Below are 18622 nucleotides of genomic sequence, written 5' to 3' on the forward strand. Positions count from 1 at the left end.
ATACTCGGACATTATGAGTCCCTGTTGAATCTGAGCAGTGCCTACAGGCTCCACCTCCAAGGAGATATATTTCAATCACTTTGATCCCTGCTTTCCCCCTTCTCGCTAAGCCCCTCAGGGTTTAGCAAAATAGGGGGAAAGGGATCAAAGTAAACCTGCGGGATTGTGCAGCCATGGGATTGCTTTGATCCCTTCCCCCGCAAGGTTTAGCAAGTGGAGGGGGAAAGGGATCAAAGTGCTGCATGATTGCTTTGATCTCTGCTTTCCCTCTTCATGCTAAGCTCTGTGGGACTTAGCAAAAGGCAGGGGAAAGGGATCAAAGCACTGCAGGATTCTGTCTAGGAAGCTAAGCCTCATGATTGAAGGAAGTCTGTTTGCAGAGGCAAGGTATGGGCCGTTTTGTTCTCTCCTCACCTTACTTCCATGTATAAGACGACCCTCAATTTTTAGTTTAAAGGTTTTAGATGAAAGTATCATCTTATACATGGAAAAATACGGTATTCTAATTTTAATTCAATACAGAAGACTTCAGTTTTTACATTTTCTGCTTATTTCTCACAAAATCTACCTGCATCTGCAGTGTTAAAAAGCATTTGTCAGGATTCACCTTGGCCCCATTATGTTTCTGGTCCTTAAAGCTACAGATGAAAATTCAGGGTACATGGTCAATAATGACACAGCAGAAGCCAGGTTTAAGAGAATTTCAAAGCTACAACAGACTCCAATATAAGCTTTTGTGACTTAATAGTTCCTTTGTATTTTCCCCAAAACATTACTATTCCCCACATCATATACATACAGTTTTACCTACTTTCAATGTCATGTTCTTCCCATTTTGCCTCATCCTCATGCTTTACTAAAACCACTGGACTGTTCTGATGACTTGACTGATGGAAGTATAATAAAATGTGTAGAAGAATTCTAAGGTTTACTTTCTTTGTTTACTTTAAGCTGGCTGCAGAGTTTAATATTTTCTTCTAACACGGGAATCAGCCCTGATCACAGTGAACCACAAGTTACAAATAAATGTATCTACATTTCTGGTGTAAAGTCTAGTTATTTTCTCTATCCTTGACTTTTATCACTGAAATCTTCATTTTGGGTTATAAATCCATATTCAAAGAAGGAGTACACAGTTTATAACTGAAACAGTCGAATGGCTGAATGGCTGGTTAGCCAAGCTTTTCTTACTTCTCCTTCTCTTACTATTACTTACTTCCTATGGCATTCTTTTACTACTGTTCCCCCTCCCACCCCAATTTTGGATGCTATCCTTCCAACAGATAGGGTATGCTTAGTTTAGGCAAATTATGATACCTCTTCAACTGATTATTCATTATTGACAAATCAATGCAAAGAAATGTAACAACAGAAGGCTCAGTGATAGGAGTTGTACCTTAAACATCCAGGGATGTAGCAATTTGACCTTTATGAAAGAGAGAGTGATTAAAGTGAGGAATTCTTTTTTTAAAAAAAGTGAAGTTCCATACCACAGCCCCTGAAGCCGGCTGTACAATCCAGGCATATTCAGGGCGTATCAACCGCAAACAATTAACAGCTGCAAGGTAACAGTTTGCTTGCTTCTGTAGTCCAGGAAGAGTACGCACTTCTCTGCCAAGGCGCATTCCATATTCAAACATCACTGTTCCAGCTAAGGAAGGAAACAGGCATCAGGACAGCAACACCTCCTCCCACCCTCAAAATCCACCAGTTTGAAAACAGAGTAAGGTATGCTACAAATGAGGAGTAGGAACAACTTGAAAACTATCTATGATCAGCACAGAAAAAGCTAACCAACACACAAACAAAGCTTGGAAAACTTCTGAGACTGACACTGGGAAGGACATGTTCTTAACAGCAAAGACTGACAAATGAAACTGTGTGTTGATATCTGATAGCATGGATATTATATTCGTGTAACTATCCTGACCTCTCTCACAGAAACCTGGGGTCATTTAATGGGAATTTGTTGATGGTGCAAATGATTCCCAGCACTTCTCAGGATCTCCAAGGAAGAGAGATGTACTAGCATAATAATGGACTGCTTAAGTGTCTTGTTAATATATGTCTACAACAAATACAATCTACGTACAGAGATGGATGCCTGCGCTTCATATGCGTGGTAAAAAAACAAGTGTTGTCACACAAAACAAGTTGAGCATATTTCATTTTAACTCAGAGAAACCCTCTTCTTTACTAAACTACCTAAATCAAAGCACTTCCTTATCACAGGAAACCCAAAAGGGCAAAAACACATAAGATCAAATGGCCTGATACTGATTTTTATCCAAAGTTTATAATAACAGTTTCAAAATATCAAGTACAACTCAAATAATAGTTATGGAACAGAGGCTCAAAACCTGTTGTTTAATTATGAGTGTGGAAGACAAATGAAATAATAATATTCATTGCTTTTTACCAGCCAATCAATGAGTTGCCATTAGGATTATCAGGATGCAGAAGCACATGAATCCAATTCATATCAAGGTACTGTTCACTATTACTGATCCATACCATTAAATGAGGTTATTGTGATGCTATGATACTTTAGGCAAACAAAAAAATTCAAGAGGGGGGCAAATTTGCTCTAAAATAGTACTAAACCTTCATTATCTATAATGCCCATCTCTCAGATATTCTTGACTTGTTCGCTTTACATTATGTTTTTATTTCATTAGGGACAGATAACAGTAAATACTTCATTGTACACAATGATAGCAGGCACAGTACTGAAAAATCCAATGTACTACCAGTTGTGCATTATCCAAAATATTTGCACAGCACAACTGTGTGAGGCCTACTAGTGTTATACTGGATTTAGGCCACGTTACCAATGCTACTTTTGCCAAGAGGACAGGGGTGAGAGGGCTGGCACTGACGGAAGCAAAGTGGTGATCAGGCGTGTTGCTGATGCTCTTCCATGCCTGTCAATTCTCCCCTGCAAATCTGCCTTCAAGCTGTCCCCACCCCTCATCTCAATTTTGTGAACTTGTAAATGGCAGACGAACTAATATTTCAACAGCTAACACGATTTCCATTTCATACAACCTGTCATACCTTTCCGGTAGTTATGGCGATAAATGTGGAAAGCATACAGCAGTTCATAGTAATTGTGGGTCATCAGATCTACTGCCCGAGCACGATACTCAATGATCCCCACAACCTGTAACATAATAAATGGAAGTTATCAGACCCAGCTGAAGATATCCCCAGACACATCTATCTGGCTCCAAGAACGCGGCAATTCACCTCATTATGAAGATTGACGTATGGGAACTGCACTAGATCTTGGAGCTGAGAACGTTCACAGAGAACCACCACCAACTGTCGCAAACAATCCAACTGCCTAGAAAAGAAGAAGACATTTTGTGTCTTAGGTGCCAAAATAAATTTAGTGCTTTGGAATATCAATTTACTTTAGAATAAAGTAGTTCATAAAAAGGAAGATTCAAGCTTATTACTTCCTCAGTACCATGTATAATTTTTTTTTTACTTTTCTACAAACAGAAAAGCCACCAGTGAAGACACACAGGCTTCTTTAAACCCTGTCTCAGATGCAGACTATTTTGAAAAACGTGGCAAAAACAACTGGCACTTTACAACACATAGCTAAAAATAAGAAATATATAATGGTACCTGCTGGGATCTGGATTATGGGTCATAGCTTCATAAGCTTGGCTGTTATGCCCTAAATCCAAGTGATGTTTGAAAATGCAAGTCCTCAAGGTGGCCTACAATACAAATATAACAGTTATGGCAACCTGTAACCAAGCTACGAACATCTGTTACGATTTTTATGACAAACAAATGTTGCATCTGAAGGTGGGAATTTCAACAATGGAAAAATGAAACTCTTACTTGACTTCTCCAATCGTCAGCTGCATCGGTGATAGCTAAAGTAGCCAACTGAATGATCAGTTCAGGCAGACCCATGGCATCCAACAGACGCAGAACCTGGAAAGAAAACATTCAAGCTACTAATGCTTTATTTGAACTATTTGTGAAGACTGCAACAAAAAATTCAACCATTTTTGCTTCTTTAAAAAAAAATACCTTGTCATAATACTGTAAACGTGGGCTTGAAGCCATTTCCACATCCTCAGATCTAATCAGTCTGTCTAAAAACTCCTCTTTTCCCACTTCTGAGGCTGCCTGGCAAAAACACTCCAAAGCCTGGGGTGGGGGGGAAAGAACAAAAAGCAGACTTAACATTTTTCACCCATTAGAAATTCAAACTTCTTCCTTTGTTCTTGTTGCCTTCCGGTACAGAACACAGATCGGCTAAAATAAGGTTACCAACAGAGTTCTAAAGAGAATTTTTATTTGTACCTAAGGATTTTTCAAGCACCCTCTAGCCTATGTCTACCGCCCCTCCCTTTCTCCCTCAAAAGCTTTGCCAAAAGGTTGGGGAGTCATATCAGACCTACCAGTAGAGAGTGAGTGAGTGAGAGAGAGAGAGAGAGTAGCAATGTAATTAGAGCAAGACAGTTTCAAAACATAAGGCAGTAAGATGACAATGGCCAAAATCCTAGGGGTGCTTGCCGTAAGCTCTGTGCATCTGGCTGCAGGTAACTGCCAATGTCCCGGGGCATGTCTCAGTTGTGAAATAGACTGTATGACCAGACACACAAATGACACAATCATATGGAATCTCAGAAAAGTGAAGTTGGAAGTCCAACCCTGTGCTCAAGGCAGGAATATAATCAAAGTATATCTGCCAGGTGATTATCTAAGTTTTTCTTCAATGCCTCCAGTGGTGAGCTCCAGAACCTCACTAATTAGCCATGGCAAGTTACCCAAACTTTAATGCAAACTCCAACAAGATCCTAGCCAGTGCTTTTATTTCTCTGCTCATTGTTCTAAGAAAGAATTTAGCCTAGATCAACTTTCAAAGTAAGTGAGAAAATGTCTTCCTTTTGACTGTGACAGCCACTGCCTAAATTAAGTTCTCTCTGTCAACTCAACCAACAATATTTACTGGCTGGGGAAAAAAAAGTTTTTTTTTACCTTGTGTCCTTCTCCCATAACAAGGAAACAACGTCCCATCATAAAGCGGCAGGATCCCACATTGACATGACACCAGGGTTCCAACAAACGAATGTATTCCTAACATGAAAAGAGCACCAACTAATCAGACAGAACAAAGTTATGTCTTAATTTCCACTGTCTTCAGTGAACTCTACTTAAAAATACGGCCAAGAAGTAACTAGCTCCTGCTGATCCAGAAGTCTTGGTTAGAATCCTAAATTCTAGTGAGCAGAAGCCTCCAGAGGCAATCTGTATCAATTCCTTCTTCCTTCCATACAATGTGTGACCATGTGCCTTCAGAGACTAAGGTCAAGATAATCTATACTGGGGTATTCCAAATCATTATGAAAGCTGGACAATAAGGCAAGTTGATAAGGGGGGGGGAAAGCACTCATTTGAATTGTGGTTTTGGAAGAGTTTTACAGGTACCCTGGGTTATAGATCAAATCAAGTTTGAACTCTCACTAGAAGCTGTATAATTAAATTGTAAACCGCCCGGAGAGTGCTTGTAGCGCTATGGGGCGGTATATAAGTCAAAAAAAAAAAAAAAAAAAAAAAAAAAAGCAAAAATGACTAAACTGAGTCCATCACACTGGGTATTTCATGCCAAAACTGTGGACTCACAAGAAAGAACAGTAATTTTAGGAAAAGTAGAATACGACAGGAAAAAAGGAAGCCCAATTATTAGAAGTGTTGACTCAATAATGGAAGCCATGGCCTTTAGTTTGCAAGACTTGCACAGGACAGTTAAAGAGAGAACCTTCAAATCACCAATTCATAGCATTGCCATACATAGGAAGCAACTCGATAGCATATAAAAACAACCATCAGCGAGTTTATTTAACAAAACTGATCTGTCCTTCCCTAGCAGCACATCAGGCAGGAAGGCAGAGGAAAAAAAATCGGTTGGAGAGAGAGAGAGAGAGAGAGAGACAGAGAGAGAGAAGTGGGTGATAAAGAGTTGAACCACAGACATCTGATTCTGCTCATAAGGAAATGAAATATGGACAGAAAAAAACTTGTCTACTTGTTCTAAAAGGCCATGCAAATATAAGCACGAAGAAGCTAGGTGGATGACATTTTTCTGCTTCCATGAGGTTGGAAATTGATATCTTGACACAATTTTATCTGCTACAAAATTTGGATAATCTCAGTAAAGAACTTATTTTCAGAGAATACACATAGCACTCCTATCAATAATTAAGCAACTATCTTAGTTCAGGTTCAATTTCAGTGACATTCCCTCGTACTTTAAAAAATATCTAGTTATATTTCTTCTTTCTATAATCTATTAAAGCAGGCATGAGGAACACATGAACCTTCAACTTCCATCTGCCCTAGCAAGTATGGGCAATGGTGAACGTCCGCTTTACTCAGCTATGTTCTAATGAATAATTTGAACTATTTTCCACATAACTGTCTCACCTGCAGCTGAATATACTGACAGGCTCCCATCAAACATTCTGGGAAGAGGAAACAAGGATTTCTTGGCCATCTGAAGATTGTATAAGGAATATATATAATGAAATAGTGGCCTGCAGGGTCCTCTGTGTCATCTGCAAAGTCATCATGGGTGAGACACAGATACATACAAATAAAAATGCTAATATTAAGGAAATCAAGTAGAATATCCTGTATCAAGAGCATGAAAACAACTAACCCCTAGATGATAACATAATAATATACAGTACTATGGGAACAACAACTAGCATACACGCACAAACTCACCTAGCTACTAACATCCTGCGTTTCCACCAGAAAAAAAAGATGGCTATTCAAACCAGATCTTTAGAAGTCTTTACTCGAAGCTCAGGACCTTAGAACAAATCGGATCATTTTTGTCTACCACAGAAATTTAACTTCTACATCTAAGGTCCATTTTTCAGGTAAAAGCTGCAGTTGAAGGATACAAAAACTGCAGCAGATAACTTGAAATTTCAGAAAATATTTGTGGCCAGTTCAAACTTGTTTCATCCATAGCTGCATTTGATTGGAAGAGTTGAGATATTGCATGTTTTCGAGCCACCTCCTGAAAGAACAGCTCCACAATAGTTTGAGGACCAGATACTACAAAAGATTTAAAATCAGTATTATTATCAGGACAACAATGCAATGAGAAACTATTATGCAAACCTTTAGCCACTTTTTTTATTACATGTCTAATGTAACACCATGTAGTAAAAACACATATTACAGTACTTTCCTGGCAGCCACTCTTTCAGATTTGGATTTTTAAAGCCTCTCACTTACTGTTTTTCCCCCTTTCCTGTATCAACAGAAGATCCAGTTACAGCTCCATCCTCATTTTATAACCTATTTTTTTAGTAGCATAAACCATCCTTCCAGCTTTTCATTAACAACATGGAGCTTACAGCTCTGTTACAGAAACCATGCAAAATGCTAACATTCCATTTGAGATTTTAAAAAATATACAGTGGTGCCTCGCACAACGGTTGCTTCATACAACGACGGATTCGCATAGCGATGACCTTTTTTTTGAAATGTAATGCATCATACAACGATGGTCCCTATGGAGAAAATCCGCACAGCGATTTCGGGACCGTAATTCACAGAACGATGCCGTTTAATGGTCCCCGTTTCACACAACGATGTTTGAAAAAGAGTGGGAAAACTGGATCAGAAACAGTTTTAAACACTTGGGATCGTTGAAGCACCTTCTAAAACGGGTGCACACCTGATTTGGCTTTGTTCTGAGTCTTCGTTAATTTTTTGTGAATTTTTTCTTCCCCCATAGGAAACAATGGAGCTGTCAGATTTTGACAGCTCCATTGTTTCCTATGGGGGAAGAAAAAATTCACAAAAAAATAACGAAAAGTTAGCAACTGTTTTAAATGCTTGGGTTCGTTAGAGGACCTTCTAAATCGTGTTCACACTTAATTTGGCTTTGATCTGACTTTTTGTTAATTTATGGTGAATTTTTTGTGCCCCATAGGAACCAATGGAGCTGTCAGATTTTGACAGCTGCCAAAAGTTGGGGGGAAAAAATTCACGAAAAATTAACGAAAAGTCAGATCAAAGCCAAATTAACTTTTGCACCCGTTTTAGAAGGCACAGAAGCTATTCCAAGCATTTAAATTCGTTTTTGACCGTTTTATGACACACTTAAATTTGCAAAAATTGACTTCGCAAAGCCATTGAAATGCATTGAGTCGGCTTCAATACATTCCAATGGAGGAAACATTGTTTCACACAACGATGTTTCCTATGGGGATTTTCACTCAACGATGGCAATCCGTTCCAATTGGAACCGATTAACCGGTTTTCAATGCATTCCTATGGGAAATGGTGTTTCACAGAACGATGTTTCACACAATGTTGATTTTTTTTGGAACCAATTAACATCGTTGTGCGAGGAACCACTGTAGTTACTTAAGTTAATGGCTCTCCTGTTTTCCTTATTTCTAATAAATCTATATGGGGAGAAGCAGGATAAGCATGCCTGTTTCACTTTTATATTGTTTATATTTCTTGAAGAACCAGTTTGACCCCATTTCTACATTAAGTTACATTTTAAAAAATGAGAAAATTAGATACAAAATACTAAACACATTTTAATCCGTTTCTTAATATATGCATCACTGTCAGCTTGTTTCTCTAATACATGTTAGTTTGTACACATTTCCGTATTAATTTGTTTTTAAATAAGTGAACTGCATCGCAAATTTGGGGCAAGTAGCCTTCACCCAGCCTTCCAGTCCAGGAACCATTCATAAAAAATTGGTCATCACAGAGCTTTGGTGACATTTAAAAGGCCTTTTAAGTCTCAATGATAATGATTCTCTGAACAATATTTTCAGCACAACTGTGCCTTAAAGTACTTTATAAGCCCTGGAAACCTGAAGTCTACAAATGCTATTAGCCTTTCTGCATAACCTTAAATATTTTAAGAACCAAATACTGTATAACATGTTGAAAACTAAAATTAAGAAAAAAGATGAAACCTAATTAAATTACTCTGCTGACAGGACTAAATCATTCACTGAAACTAGGACAGGCTGGTTCACCTTTCTCCCCCAAACCTTACCCTCTATATTTGCTCTAAACAGTTTGTGAGCACTTCAGAATAGATTTGCAGTAGGGAAGACACGTTTGCAGAAAAAAGGATGTCTGCTCAACATGACAGAAAATTCCACCAAAAAAGCTTTATAGTAGTCAGTCGACTAGATGGGTGGGGTATCAAACAATCAATTATTCTTACCTAGTTTAAGTGGTGCTAGGCACGTAGAATCTGTCAGTTTTAATACAGAAAGATGCTGGAGGTTGGATTCCCTAAAGGCAGATATATCAGAATAGATAAATGTTACTTGCGTTCTAACTTCACACTAGTTCTACAAACAAAAAAATTAAACAAAAAAAGCTAGGATGTCAAGATTAGAACATACACCTTCTCGCCATCTAAAACCATCATTGAAGCACCTTTACATTAACTAATGCCAACTTGCTTTTTTAAAGCACCAGAAATTTCAAAGAGCACCTCGAAAATATAAACAACCTGAAATTTATCAGTTTATAAAGAATTTTACGCTGGATTCCCAGTGTGATACAGTGGATAAAGTGATGGGCTAGTACTCTGGAAAACAGGGTTTGAATTCCCACTTGGCTACAGAAATTCACTGGAGAAGTAGAAATGATAAAGCCACTCATTAAATATCTCATCTACCTTGCAAGCCCTATTAGGGTTGCTATAAGTTGATTCTAATGTGACAGTACAGAACACACACAAAGAGCTTTCAATGTTTCTTCAAACATGGAAAAATCCTCTTTTCTCAAACGATATTTTCATACAAAAATGCCTCACCATGGGAAAATAGTGGGCAAAAGGCAACATGAAATTCTGTAGTGCTGAATGTGAATGGATTCCAAGTCCTTGGTACCATACTATGCAGTTTCTATACTAAAGCTCAAACAGATGGAAATTACTTTCATTACAGTCTTCTGGGACAGACAGTGAGTTATTTCCTCTTAATAAGCAATTTTGACAATTTCCACAACAATGGTGACAATCTTATTGAGAAAAGCACATTTGTAGGGGAAATTGTATGAGCACTTTTCACAGATTTCTGGCATCATGCATGACTGGCATGTCTGAGAGTATGACATGTAGCTGAAATTATCTTCACAGCAGTTACATCATTTTGAGTTTACACTGCACAAACCCAATAGGATTCTGCCTAATGTCTATTTTATAGGAACAATCTATGGGGATTGAAAGGGCAGGCATAATATCCTCAAAAATGCAATTCTAAGCTGTCTAAGATGACACTTGGTGAAACAAACATACAGTATTTTATTTCCATATGGAAAGAAGGCTCCCATGGAAACCAGAATAGAAACAAGATTATGAAACAACTTTAAGACAAGCTAAGCAGAACTTGCTTAAATCAGTTGCTAACTATTGTCAGAAATTGTTGTTGTTTAGTCGTTTAGTCGTGTCTGACTCTTCGTGACCCCATGGACCAGAGCACACCAGGCCCACCTGTCTTCATTGTCAAAAATATCCTTTACTATTTCATAAAGGTCAGTCTCATAAAGGTCACCTGACCATACCCACACTTCATGATATTAACCATAGAAAAAATGTTTGAACACTTACAGTTCATCAACTGGAACATCTGATGCTAAGCACTGACTTGCCCACCTGATCAGGTAATAAGATAGTATCAAAAGAGATGTGCGATGCAGTAGATTCTGCTGTGTGTGGAACAGCTGGCCTCCTCCCAAAGTCACCTAGAAACATCACATTGAGAGTATTAAATGTCATTAACTCGCAGGCAATGGCCAAGTCCTTTCATGTCATTTGGGACAGATGTAACAAAGTACATGACTACAATCCTTGTGGGACGGTCCTCCTATCCCCACACTCCCAAATATAAAGAAAGGTACCACAGTTTGGGCAACATTTGGGAAAAAAATAAAGGAAATATTGGACTGCCAAGAATACTCTCATGTGCAAAGTCGTTAATACTAGGATCACCTGAGTAGCCCACTAACAGTCTGATAAAAGATATTTATTTATTTATTTATTTATTGGACTTATATACCGCCCCATAGCGCTACAAGCACTCTCCGGGCGGTTTACAATTTAATTATACAGGCTACACATTCCCCCCTCCCGCAAGCTGGTTACTCATTTTACCGACCTCGGAAGGATGGAAGGCTGAGTCAACCTTGAGCCGGCTACCTGGGATTTGAACCCCAGGTCGTGAGCACAGTTTCAGCTGCAGTACATACACTTTGTTGCCTAGAAAGCTATATTCACCTAGCACAGCTACAACATTTCCATTCTTGCTCCTTCACCTTTTCCTCATCAGAAAGCTGTTTCTCTAAAGATGTGTATATCATGTCTTAGGAATTCCTAAGAACGATAAGACTTTGAAGTTGCACAATTATTTCAAAGCATACTCACCGCATCTCCAAGCCGGAGCAAGAACTGCTGTAAAATCAACAAGTCCCGACAAATCAAGAAGCGAGTCACAGACATCTTGTATACACACTGACACACCATATTCACCATTGTGCTGCTACCATAGAGCTGTGAAAGGTGCATGCGGACATTTAGGGGTTGAACTGTAGAAAGAAAAAACAAGTTCAAAATATGTAGCTTCAAATATTAGCAACTTCCACATAATCAAAAGAATACGGGAAGGAAGAGGAGATTCCCCTCTTTTCTCACCGATACTGAATCCTCTTTCCAGTTCCATATCTGCCTCATAGTCCATTTCTCTGAGAAGCATCCCAATAGCATTAACAGGGTTTCTCATCTCTTGCAGTTCACTGTGAATATCTTCCATCAAATTGTCTCTGCGTGGAAATAAGAAAGGTTGCATAATACATACTGAAACATTAGCAATCATGAAATATTGCTACAGTGGAAAGCCTAAATCACTCCCGGCTCTGTAAAATATATTTAATGCTATAACCTCTCATCAATTGTTTTGCTTTCTTCTCTAGGCTATGATGATCTCTTAAGAGCACATTCTTAAAACCACACCCTCCGCCCACAAGCGTTTTGCAAACTACATCTGTATCCATCTAAAGAAGCTAATCCGGCCCCAGCAATGGCCTTTGCGACTTATTGCCATAACTACTATCAAGATACGCATGCCAACTGTTAGCTAACACCTGATTCCATATCAAAAGTATTGCAGCACACTGAATTTACATAGTAGCTTTTTAGCCAAAGAAATAAGGAAAAGTTTTATTCTTTAGCTTGGTCCAAATTAGATTGGGTCTTTGCTAGAGACACAGTGCTTCAGCTGTTTGAGGAAGCAGTATCCTTCCTCAACAAGGTAGAACACATTTTAAGAAACCAAGGCTAATCGGACAAGAAAGTGGAACAGGATCTGAAATGCTATTTTATGAAGGAAGATCAAGCTTAGAAAACCAAAGTGTAATTCCTTGCAAGGAATAGAACCAACTGCGAAACCCATCTTCTGGGGGGGGGGGGGGGATCCCACTAGAGTTACATAGCAGTGAGAAAGCAATTACGTTCTAGTTGGCACATCCCAAGAGTAGCCAAACAGTCTAAAAAGAAATGAGTGCACCATTCTTTGTACAGATATATCACACAAACATTTATGCTTACGTGTCATTAGCAATGAGATCTCTCAGTATCTGTTCTGCAGCTCTCTCTGGAGACTTGAGACGGCAGCAAGCCATTTCCATTGTGTATGCCATCTCCGCATTAACTGATTTTCCAATTAACCGAAGGCACTGAACAAGACTCACAAGATCATGAGAAAATTCAGATTCTGCAAGAAAAAGGTTATGCTCAGAATGTACAGTATTTCACATGGAAGACATTTGTGCACTTGCTAACTGGCATGATGCAAATTCTTCTATATGTGCGCTCAGGAATGATCTTTATTAGGACTTGGACACACACTGAAAAGGGTACTGCTGGTTGGCAAGTATCAATAGCAAGAACTGTGTCCATACTGGTTTCTTTTTTCTTCCAACTTGCAGAGATAATAACCATCACGCCAGTACACATAGTAATGATTCCTGACTCTAAAGTTCTCCTAATGGAGGAGTACATAGCCTTACCATTTCTGTTTCTTAGTACAAGAGACAAGGAAACCTCATAGGGAGGTGGCAACTACGGATATGTGGAAGGAAGCTTTACTATTTCTTTCTTTCATTTTGGGGGGGCTTCTCTTTAGTTCTGAGTTTTCAGGTATAGACCCTCTCAGTAAACTTGAAAGTACACAAATCTCTTTCATTTCAAATTTCAAATTCTGGTTTCTGGTACTAAACCCTGTTAAGACCTGTAGACTTCTCAAAACTAGTATCCAAAACCAGTCCTCTTTCCATTACCATCCAGGCCAGCGCTCTCAAATTCATTCATTAACAGTTCAGCAGGCAAGAGGTACAGATGATCAATCAGGGAGCAGGATACAAGAAAAGATAGGTATCCCTATGGGAAAAAAATTAATATATCATTCAGTTTCCAAACCCCACAGAATTATGGTTTGTTATGGTTTATTGCTTCAAACTACCCTTTTATAAGCAAGCATAGATGTTTCCATGAATACTTCAATGTGGACAAACCACAGCTACTAGTTCTCCCACCCAGATCTACCCGAATCACTCGACAAAGCCAGCAGGGATGGCTGAGGGGCCTAAGGCCGAGAGAGGCCCGGAAAGAAAGAACAAGAAACTGGGCCTTCTCGGCAGTGGCCCCTTGGCTTTGGAACAGCCTCCCGACAGAAATTCGACTGGCACCCTTGCTGGATGTTTTTAAAAACCACTTGAAAACATGGTATTTTACGCAGGCTTTCCCTCCAGTCAATTAAACTGTCTTCACCTTTTCTTTAATCTTTCCATCTTGGCAAGGCTTTTATATAATTGTTAAAATTTTGATATTTCAATGTTTTAAGACTTTGTAATGTTTTTATGTATGTAAGCTGCCCCGAGTAGACCTGATCTAGAGGGGCGGGGTATAAATCTAATTAAAGTAAAGTAAAGTAAAGCCACATTGTTAGGAAAATAAAATGTTTAAGGACAGGATGCACTGCATTCTTAGGATTGCAGACATATTTGAAAATATCATGGCAAACAAGAATGAAAGCACTGTCATCTAAGAAGAAAAGGCTCACATTACTTTATCTTTTCGCAAGTCCCATGATTTTCAAGCCATTATTAAAATTGCCATAAGTTCTAAGCCTAACTTGTTAAGAGAGAACCACTTTCTTCCATGTATTCCTCCTTGTAAGCGCCAGGCTTCATCCAAGAGTCTACTTCAGATCCCCCAACCTCAAGAAACTAAGTATCCAGCCACAATGTCTAGAGCCTCTTCAGTAGTTGCACTCTGTCAATAGTTGACAGCTCGTGCCAACAAAGATCTGTCAGGATCCAACACCTAAATACATCTAAAGGGTATTTAAGAATGTAGCACCAGAGTAGCCTTTCAACAGCCTCTGAATGTGCTTTTAGCTCTACAACTTTTGGTGAAATTTATTATTGCCTGTACTGATTTAGCATAATTTTAAAATACTGCTGACTGTTGTCTTAGACTTTAGGGAAATAGGTGGGATATAAGCTTTTAGAATTAAAAATAAATATATACATTTCCAATGTAAAATAAATGTATCATACCCATCACTAGGAAGGGACCTGCCACTTTCACTGACAACCTGCATATCTCAGTGGCCCATAATCTTACCCAACCTAGGCTAGCTTTGGTCCTATTAATCTAAAATATTTTATGGACAACACTCCCTCCAACACTGCAATGCTATCTTGTTCTTGCTTTCTAAATAGACATGTGTTGCCACCTACTAACAGGACTCTTACCTTTTTCAGCAAGCAAACCATGTTCGTGCATGGATTCAAGAAAAACGCAAGTGGGCGTGAGAGTTCTTCTTGGTACTGAAGGCAGTAAGCATAGAATTTTGACCAAGACTCTATTTGTAGCTGTCTATACAATTCTTGAGAGAATTCGTATTCAGCCAGATTACTCTGGAACTGGAAAAAAGATTTATGGCTAGCTATTGTTTACCAAAGAAGGACAGTATTAACACAGGGACCAAACATCACTGACTGATCAGTTTTACTGAAGTTTTAATGAGAGCATGATTTCTTATTGCAAAGCAGCAAAGAAATAATCATTCCACCTCCTTCACAAACCAACATATGCTCTCCAGTCATTCAACCTACCACACTCACTTGTACTTGTTTAACAGTGTCAAACTAGTATCCTATGAGGAGACGGGATACTACAGTGTTTCCTCGAAAATAAGACAGGGTCTTATATTAATTTTTGCTCCAAAAATGCATTAGGGCTTATTTTCAGGGGATGTTTTTTGTTTTTCATGTACAACAATTTACATTTATTGAAATACAGTCATGTCATCTTCTGATTGCGGCACAATGGTGGAGGGCGGGATTTCACCTAACTAGGGTGTACTCTTGGGGTAGGGCTTATATTACGAGCATCCTGAAAAATCATACTAGGGCTTATTTTCAGGTTAGGTCTTATAGCATCCAGCTATATTATTCTAATTACAAGTTAGAACTAGCCCAATAACAATTCTCAATACTAGTTATAGCTAAACAGTGTTGATCAATTCACAGGAAACTTCACGAGACTCATCTAAAGTTATATTCACTATGTGACAGATTACACAGTCCCTGGAAATGTATAGTTTCTACTCAGAGCTAAGAAAGATCCTGAGGGTTGAGGACTGCATTGCAACAGTCAAACATGCCACAAGAGATAATTTGAACACATTACCTATCCAAAGACTAAGTATAAATGTATCTCTTTTCCATGTCCCTAAATAGAGACTCTTTTAATACTTTTTGATCCCTTCCTTCATCCAAAGAGCTATGTTTTATTCTCAATCATAATTCTGTGGGATAATATAGGAAGAGAGCATGGCTGGTCCAGGGTCACCAAGCTGAATTACAGTCTCACAGGCCAAAACTGGCACTCTGTTGAATATATCATATTAGCTGTTTGTTTCCTTTGCAGGTTTGGGGGGGGGCAGTTTATACAATATAGATTGGTATATACAGTATGTTGAAATAAAACATGTGAAAGAAAACACAAGTTGAGAAGGGGACTGCACTACAAACTAGTATCACCAATACTAACTGTATGCAGACATTTAAGAGGCATATATGGATTCCTTGTCTAGGTCTTATAACAATGAACATCTATTTTCAGTCTGACAATGGGTATACATTGTCAGATACCACTATCTGAAAATAAAATGAAACAATATTGGCACAATCTCCAGAATCAGAATTATCTCCAGAAATGTATATAGCTACAGATCAAGATGGATTGTTCAATGGAATCTCTTTTAAGTAAACGTTCAAAATTAATTGGAGGAAAGCTGTCGTATAATGACAAAATGAGAAAGAGAGAAAAAGTTTAAATTGACATCTTACCTCACTTTCCACAGCTACAGTAATTTGTTTTTTCAGCTCATCCCAGTTTAGGTCGGTAAGCCTCTCAATTCCTTGAGAATATATCTATAAAAACATTACAATAACCTTCACACTGCTGAATAGTCAAGATTCCATATAGATGTTCAAGATTAGATTTTCTAAGTTAAATGACATTCAGTCATACATGCTTCACAGCAAACTAGTAACTGGCAAAAGCACAGAGAAAGAGTGACCCAAATTATATTTCTCCACGGTACTACCATGTTTTCCCGAAAATAAGACAGGGTCTTATACAGTGGTGCCTCGCTTAACGAGCGCACCGTATAACGATTAAATCGCATAGCGATCCGTTTTTTCGGATCGCTAATGCGATCGCACAACGTTTTTCCCATAGGGAAAAATTCGCTTTGCGAAGACCGGTAAGCCTTTCGCTTACCGATCTTCGCAAAACGCCCCCGCCGATCAGCTGTTCGGCGGCCAAAATGGCCGCCGGAAGCCGGGAAATGGCCTAAAATGGCCGCCCGCAGCATTTTCGCGCCCTCGTTAAGCGAGGCGAGGGCGCGAAAATGGCTGCCGGCCATTACGAAGCTTCGTTAAACGGTGAGTATTTGGCCCATTTGGAACGCATTAAACCATGTTTAATGCGTTCTAATGGGCTTTTCTGTACCGTTTAACGATGCTTCAGCATAGCGAAGGTTAATCCGGAACGGATTAACCTCGCTATGCGAGGCACCACTGTATTAATTTTTGCTCCAAAAATGCATTAGGGCTTATTTTCAGGGGATGTTTTATTTTTTGTCATCTACAACAATCTACATTCATTCAAATACAGTTATGACATAGTCTTCTGGTTGCTGCACAGTGCTACACAATGGTGGAGGGTGGGCTTTCACTTAACTGGGGCTTATTTTGGGGGTAGGGCTTATATTACGAGCATCCTGAAAAATCATACTACAGTGGTGCCCCACATAGCGACGATAATCCGTTCCAGAAAAATCGTCGCTATACGGGGCAAAAAAGCCCATAGGAACGCATTAAAACACGTTTAATGCATTCCTATGGGCAAAAAACTCACTGTTATGCGAAGATCCTCCATGCGGCCACCATTTTCGCTGCCCGGTAAGCGAAGAAAGGGCGCGAAAACACAGCGGGCGGCTATTTTCTTTACCCAGCGGCCATTTTGGAACCGCCAATCAGCTGTTTAAAAAAACATTGTTATGCAAAAATCGGTAAGCGAAATGCTTAGCGATCATCACAAAGCGATGTTTGCCCATTTAAAACATCGTTATGCGATTGCTTTTACGATCACAAAAAACCATCGCTATGCGGATTCATCGTTAAACGAATTGCTCGTTATGCGGGGCACCACTGTAGGGCTTTTTTCAGGTTAGGTCTTTTTTCAGGGAAACGGTATAGATTTGGCTTAATTCACCAACAGATTACCAAAGTGTTAACATAAAAACTAAGAGTGACAAGTCGCCTTGTGCCATTAAGTCTACTATCACTCAAGGGAAACACAATATGATTATATTAGAACTTTTCTTGCCTCTAATTTTTGGATTTTGAATAAAGACCCCTACATTTCTAAATATGTCAATGTTTTTATTTTTTTTACACTAATAATTATCCCCACATTTAAGATCACTCTTTGTTCCATGCTGCAGTCTCAGTAAATATCTTTAAGTAGTGGGAGCATATGAATTGTGTCTGTGTAAGGTCATGTGCCCAAGGAGATGCTTTTTCCACTTTGCCTGCACTGCGGCTTAAAGGCAGCCAAAATAACAGCTACCATAGGGATGGGGGAACATCCTTTTTGAAAAAATAACATAGGACACTGATTAGAGAGGGGTCTATTTCTTTTGTTCATTTTTACCTATCTGAATTGTCTTGTGGTTATTTATCTTTTTCTCTCCTGTTTTGTGATGTACCACAAAAGCCTTATGTGGAAGAGGTTCTCCCTAACCTCCGTCTTCTAATTTAATATTGATTCCTTGTCTAAATCTTATAACAATGAATATCTAAACGTACACTGTTCAATTTAATTTTCTTTTGATCCTAGTTCTTTCCTTTTATCTTCCCTTAAATTCACCTTAATATTAAAATCCTTTTCTTAAAACCACCCTGCTCTTTCAAAGTGTTATGAAGGCAGGAAATACTAAAAGTGCCTTTCTGCCCT

General features: G+C 38.8%; 1 protein-coding gene across 3 annotated transcripts in view; it reads right to left on the minus strand.

Moving 5' to 3' along the window:
• NUP160 (nucleoporin 160) overlaps positions 1–18622 on the minus strand; it is a 46249-nt gene that overhangs the window by 10381 nt on the left and 17246 nt on the right. For all 3 annotated transcript variants that reach the window (XM_020792112.3, XM_020792113.3, XM_072985358.2), the window contains exons 12-28: positions 16447–16530; positions 14845–15015; positions 13366–13465; positions 12635–12800; positions 11723–11850; positions 11456–11616; positions 10643–10776; positions 9248–9318; positions 6939–7095; positions 6454–6523; positions 5008–5106; positions 4054–4173; positions 3859–3954; positions 3637–3731; positions 3250–3346; positions 3058–3163; positions 1491–1651 (exon numbers count right to left, since the gene is read on the minus strand). In XM_020792112.3, coding sequence (XP_020647771.3) covers positions 1491–1651; positions 3058–3163; positions 3250–3346; positions 3637–3731; positions 3859–3954; positions 4054–4173; positions 5008–5106; positions 6454–6523; positions 6939–7095; positions 9248–9318; positions 10643–10776; positions 11456–11616; positions 11723–11850; positions 12635–12800; positions 13366–13465; positions 14845–15015; positions 16447–16530 — 2016 coding nt within the window. The remainder of the gene's footprint in view (positions 1–1490; positions 1652–3057; positions 3164–3249; positions 3347–3636; positions 3732–3858; positions 3955–4053; positions 4174–5007; positions 5107–6453; positions 6524–6938; positions 7096–9247; positions 9319–10642; positions 10777–11455; positions 11617–11722; positions 11851–12634; positions 12801–13365; positions 13466–14844; positions 15016–16446; positions 16531–18622) is intronic.

The sequence above is a fragment of the Pogona vitticeps genome, chromosome 1 (genome assembly GCF_051106095.1).
Source record: "Pogona vitticeps strain Pit_001003342236 chromosome 1, PviZW2.1, whole genome shotgun sequence".
NCBI lineage: Eukaryota > Metazoa > Chordata > Lepidosauria > Squamata > Agamidae > Pogona > Pogona vitticeps.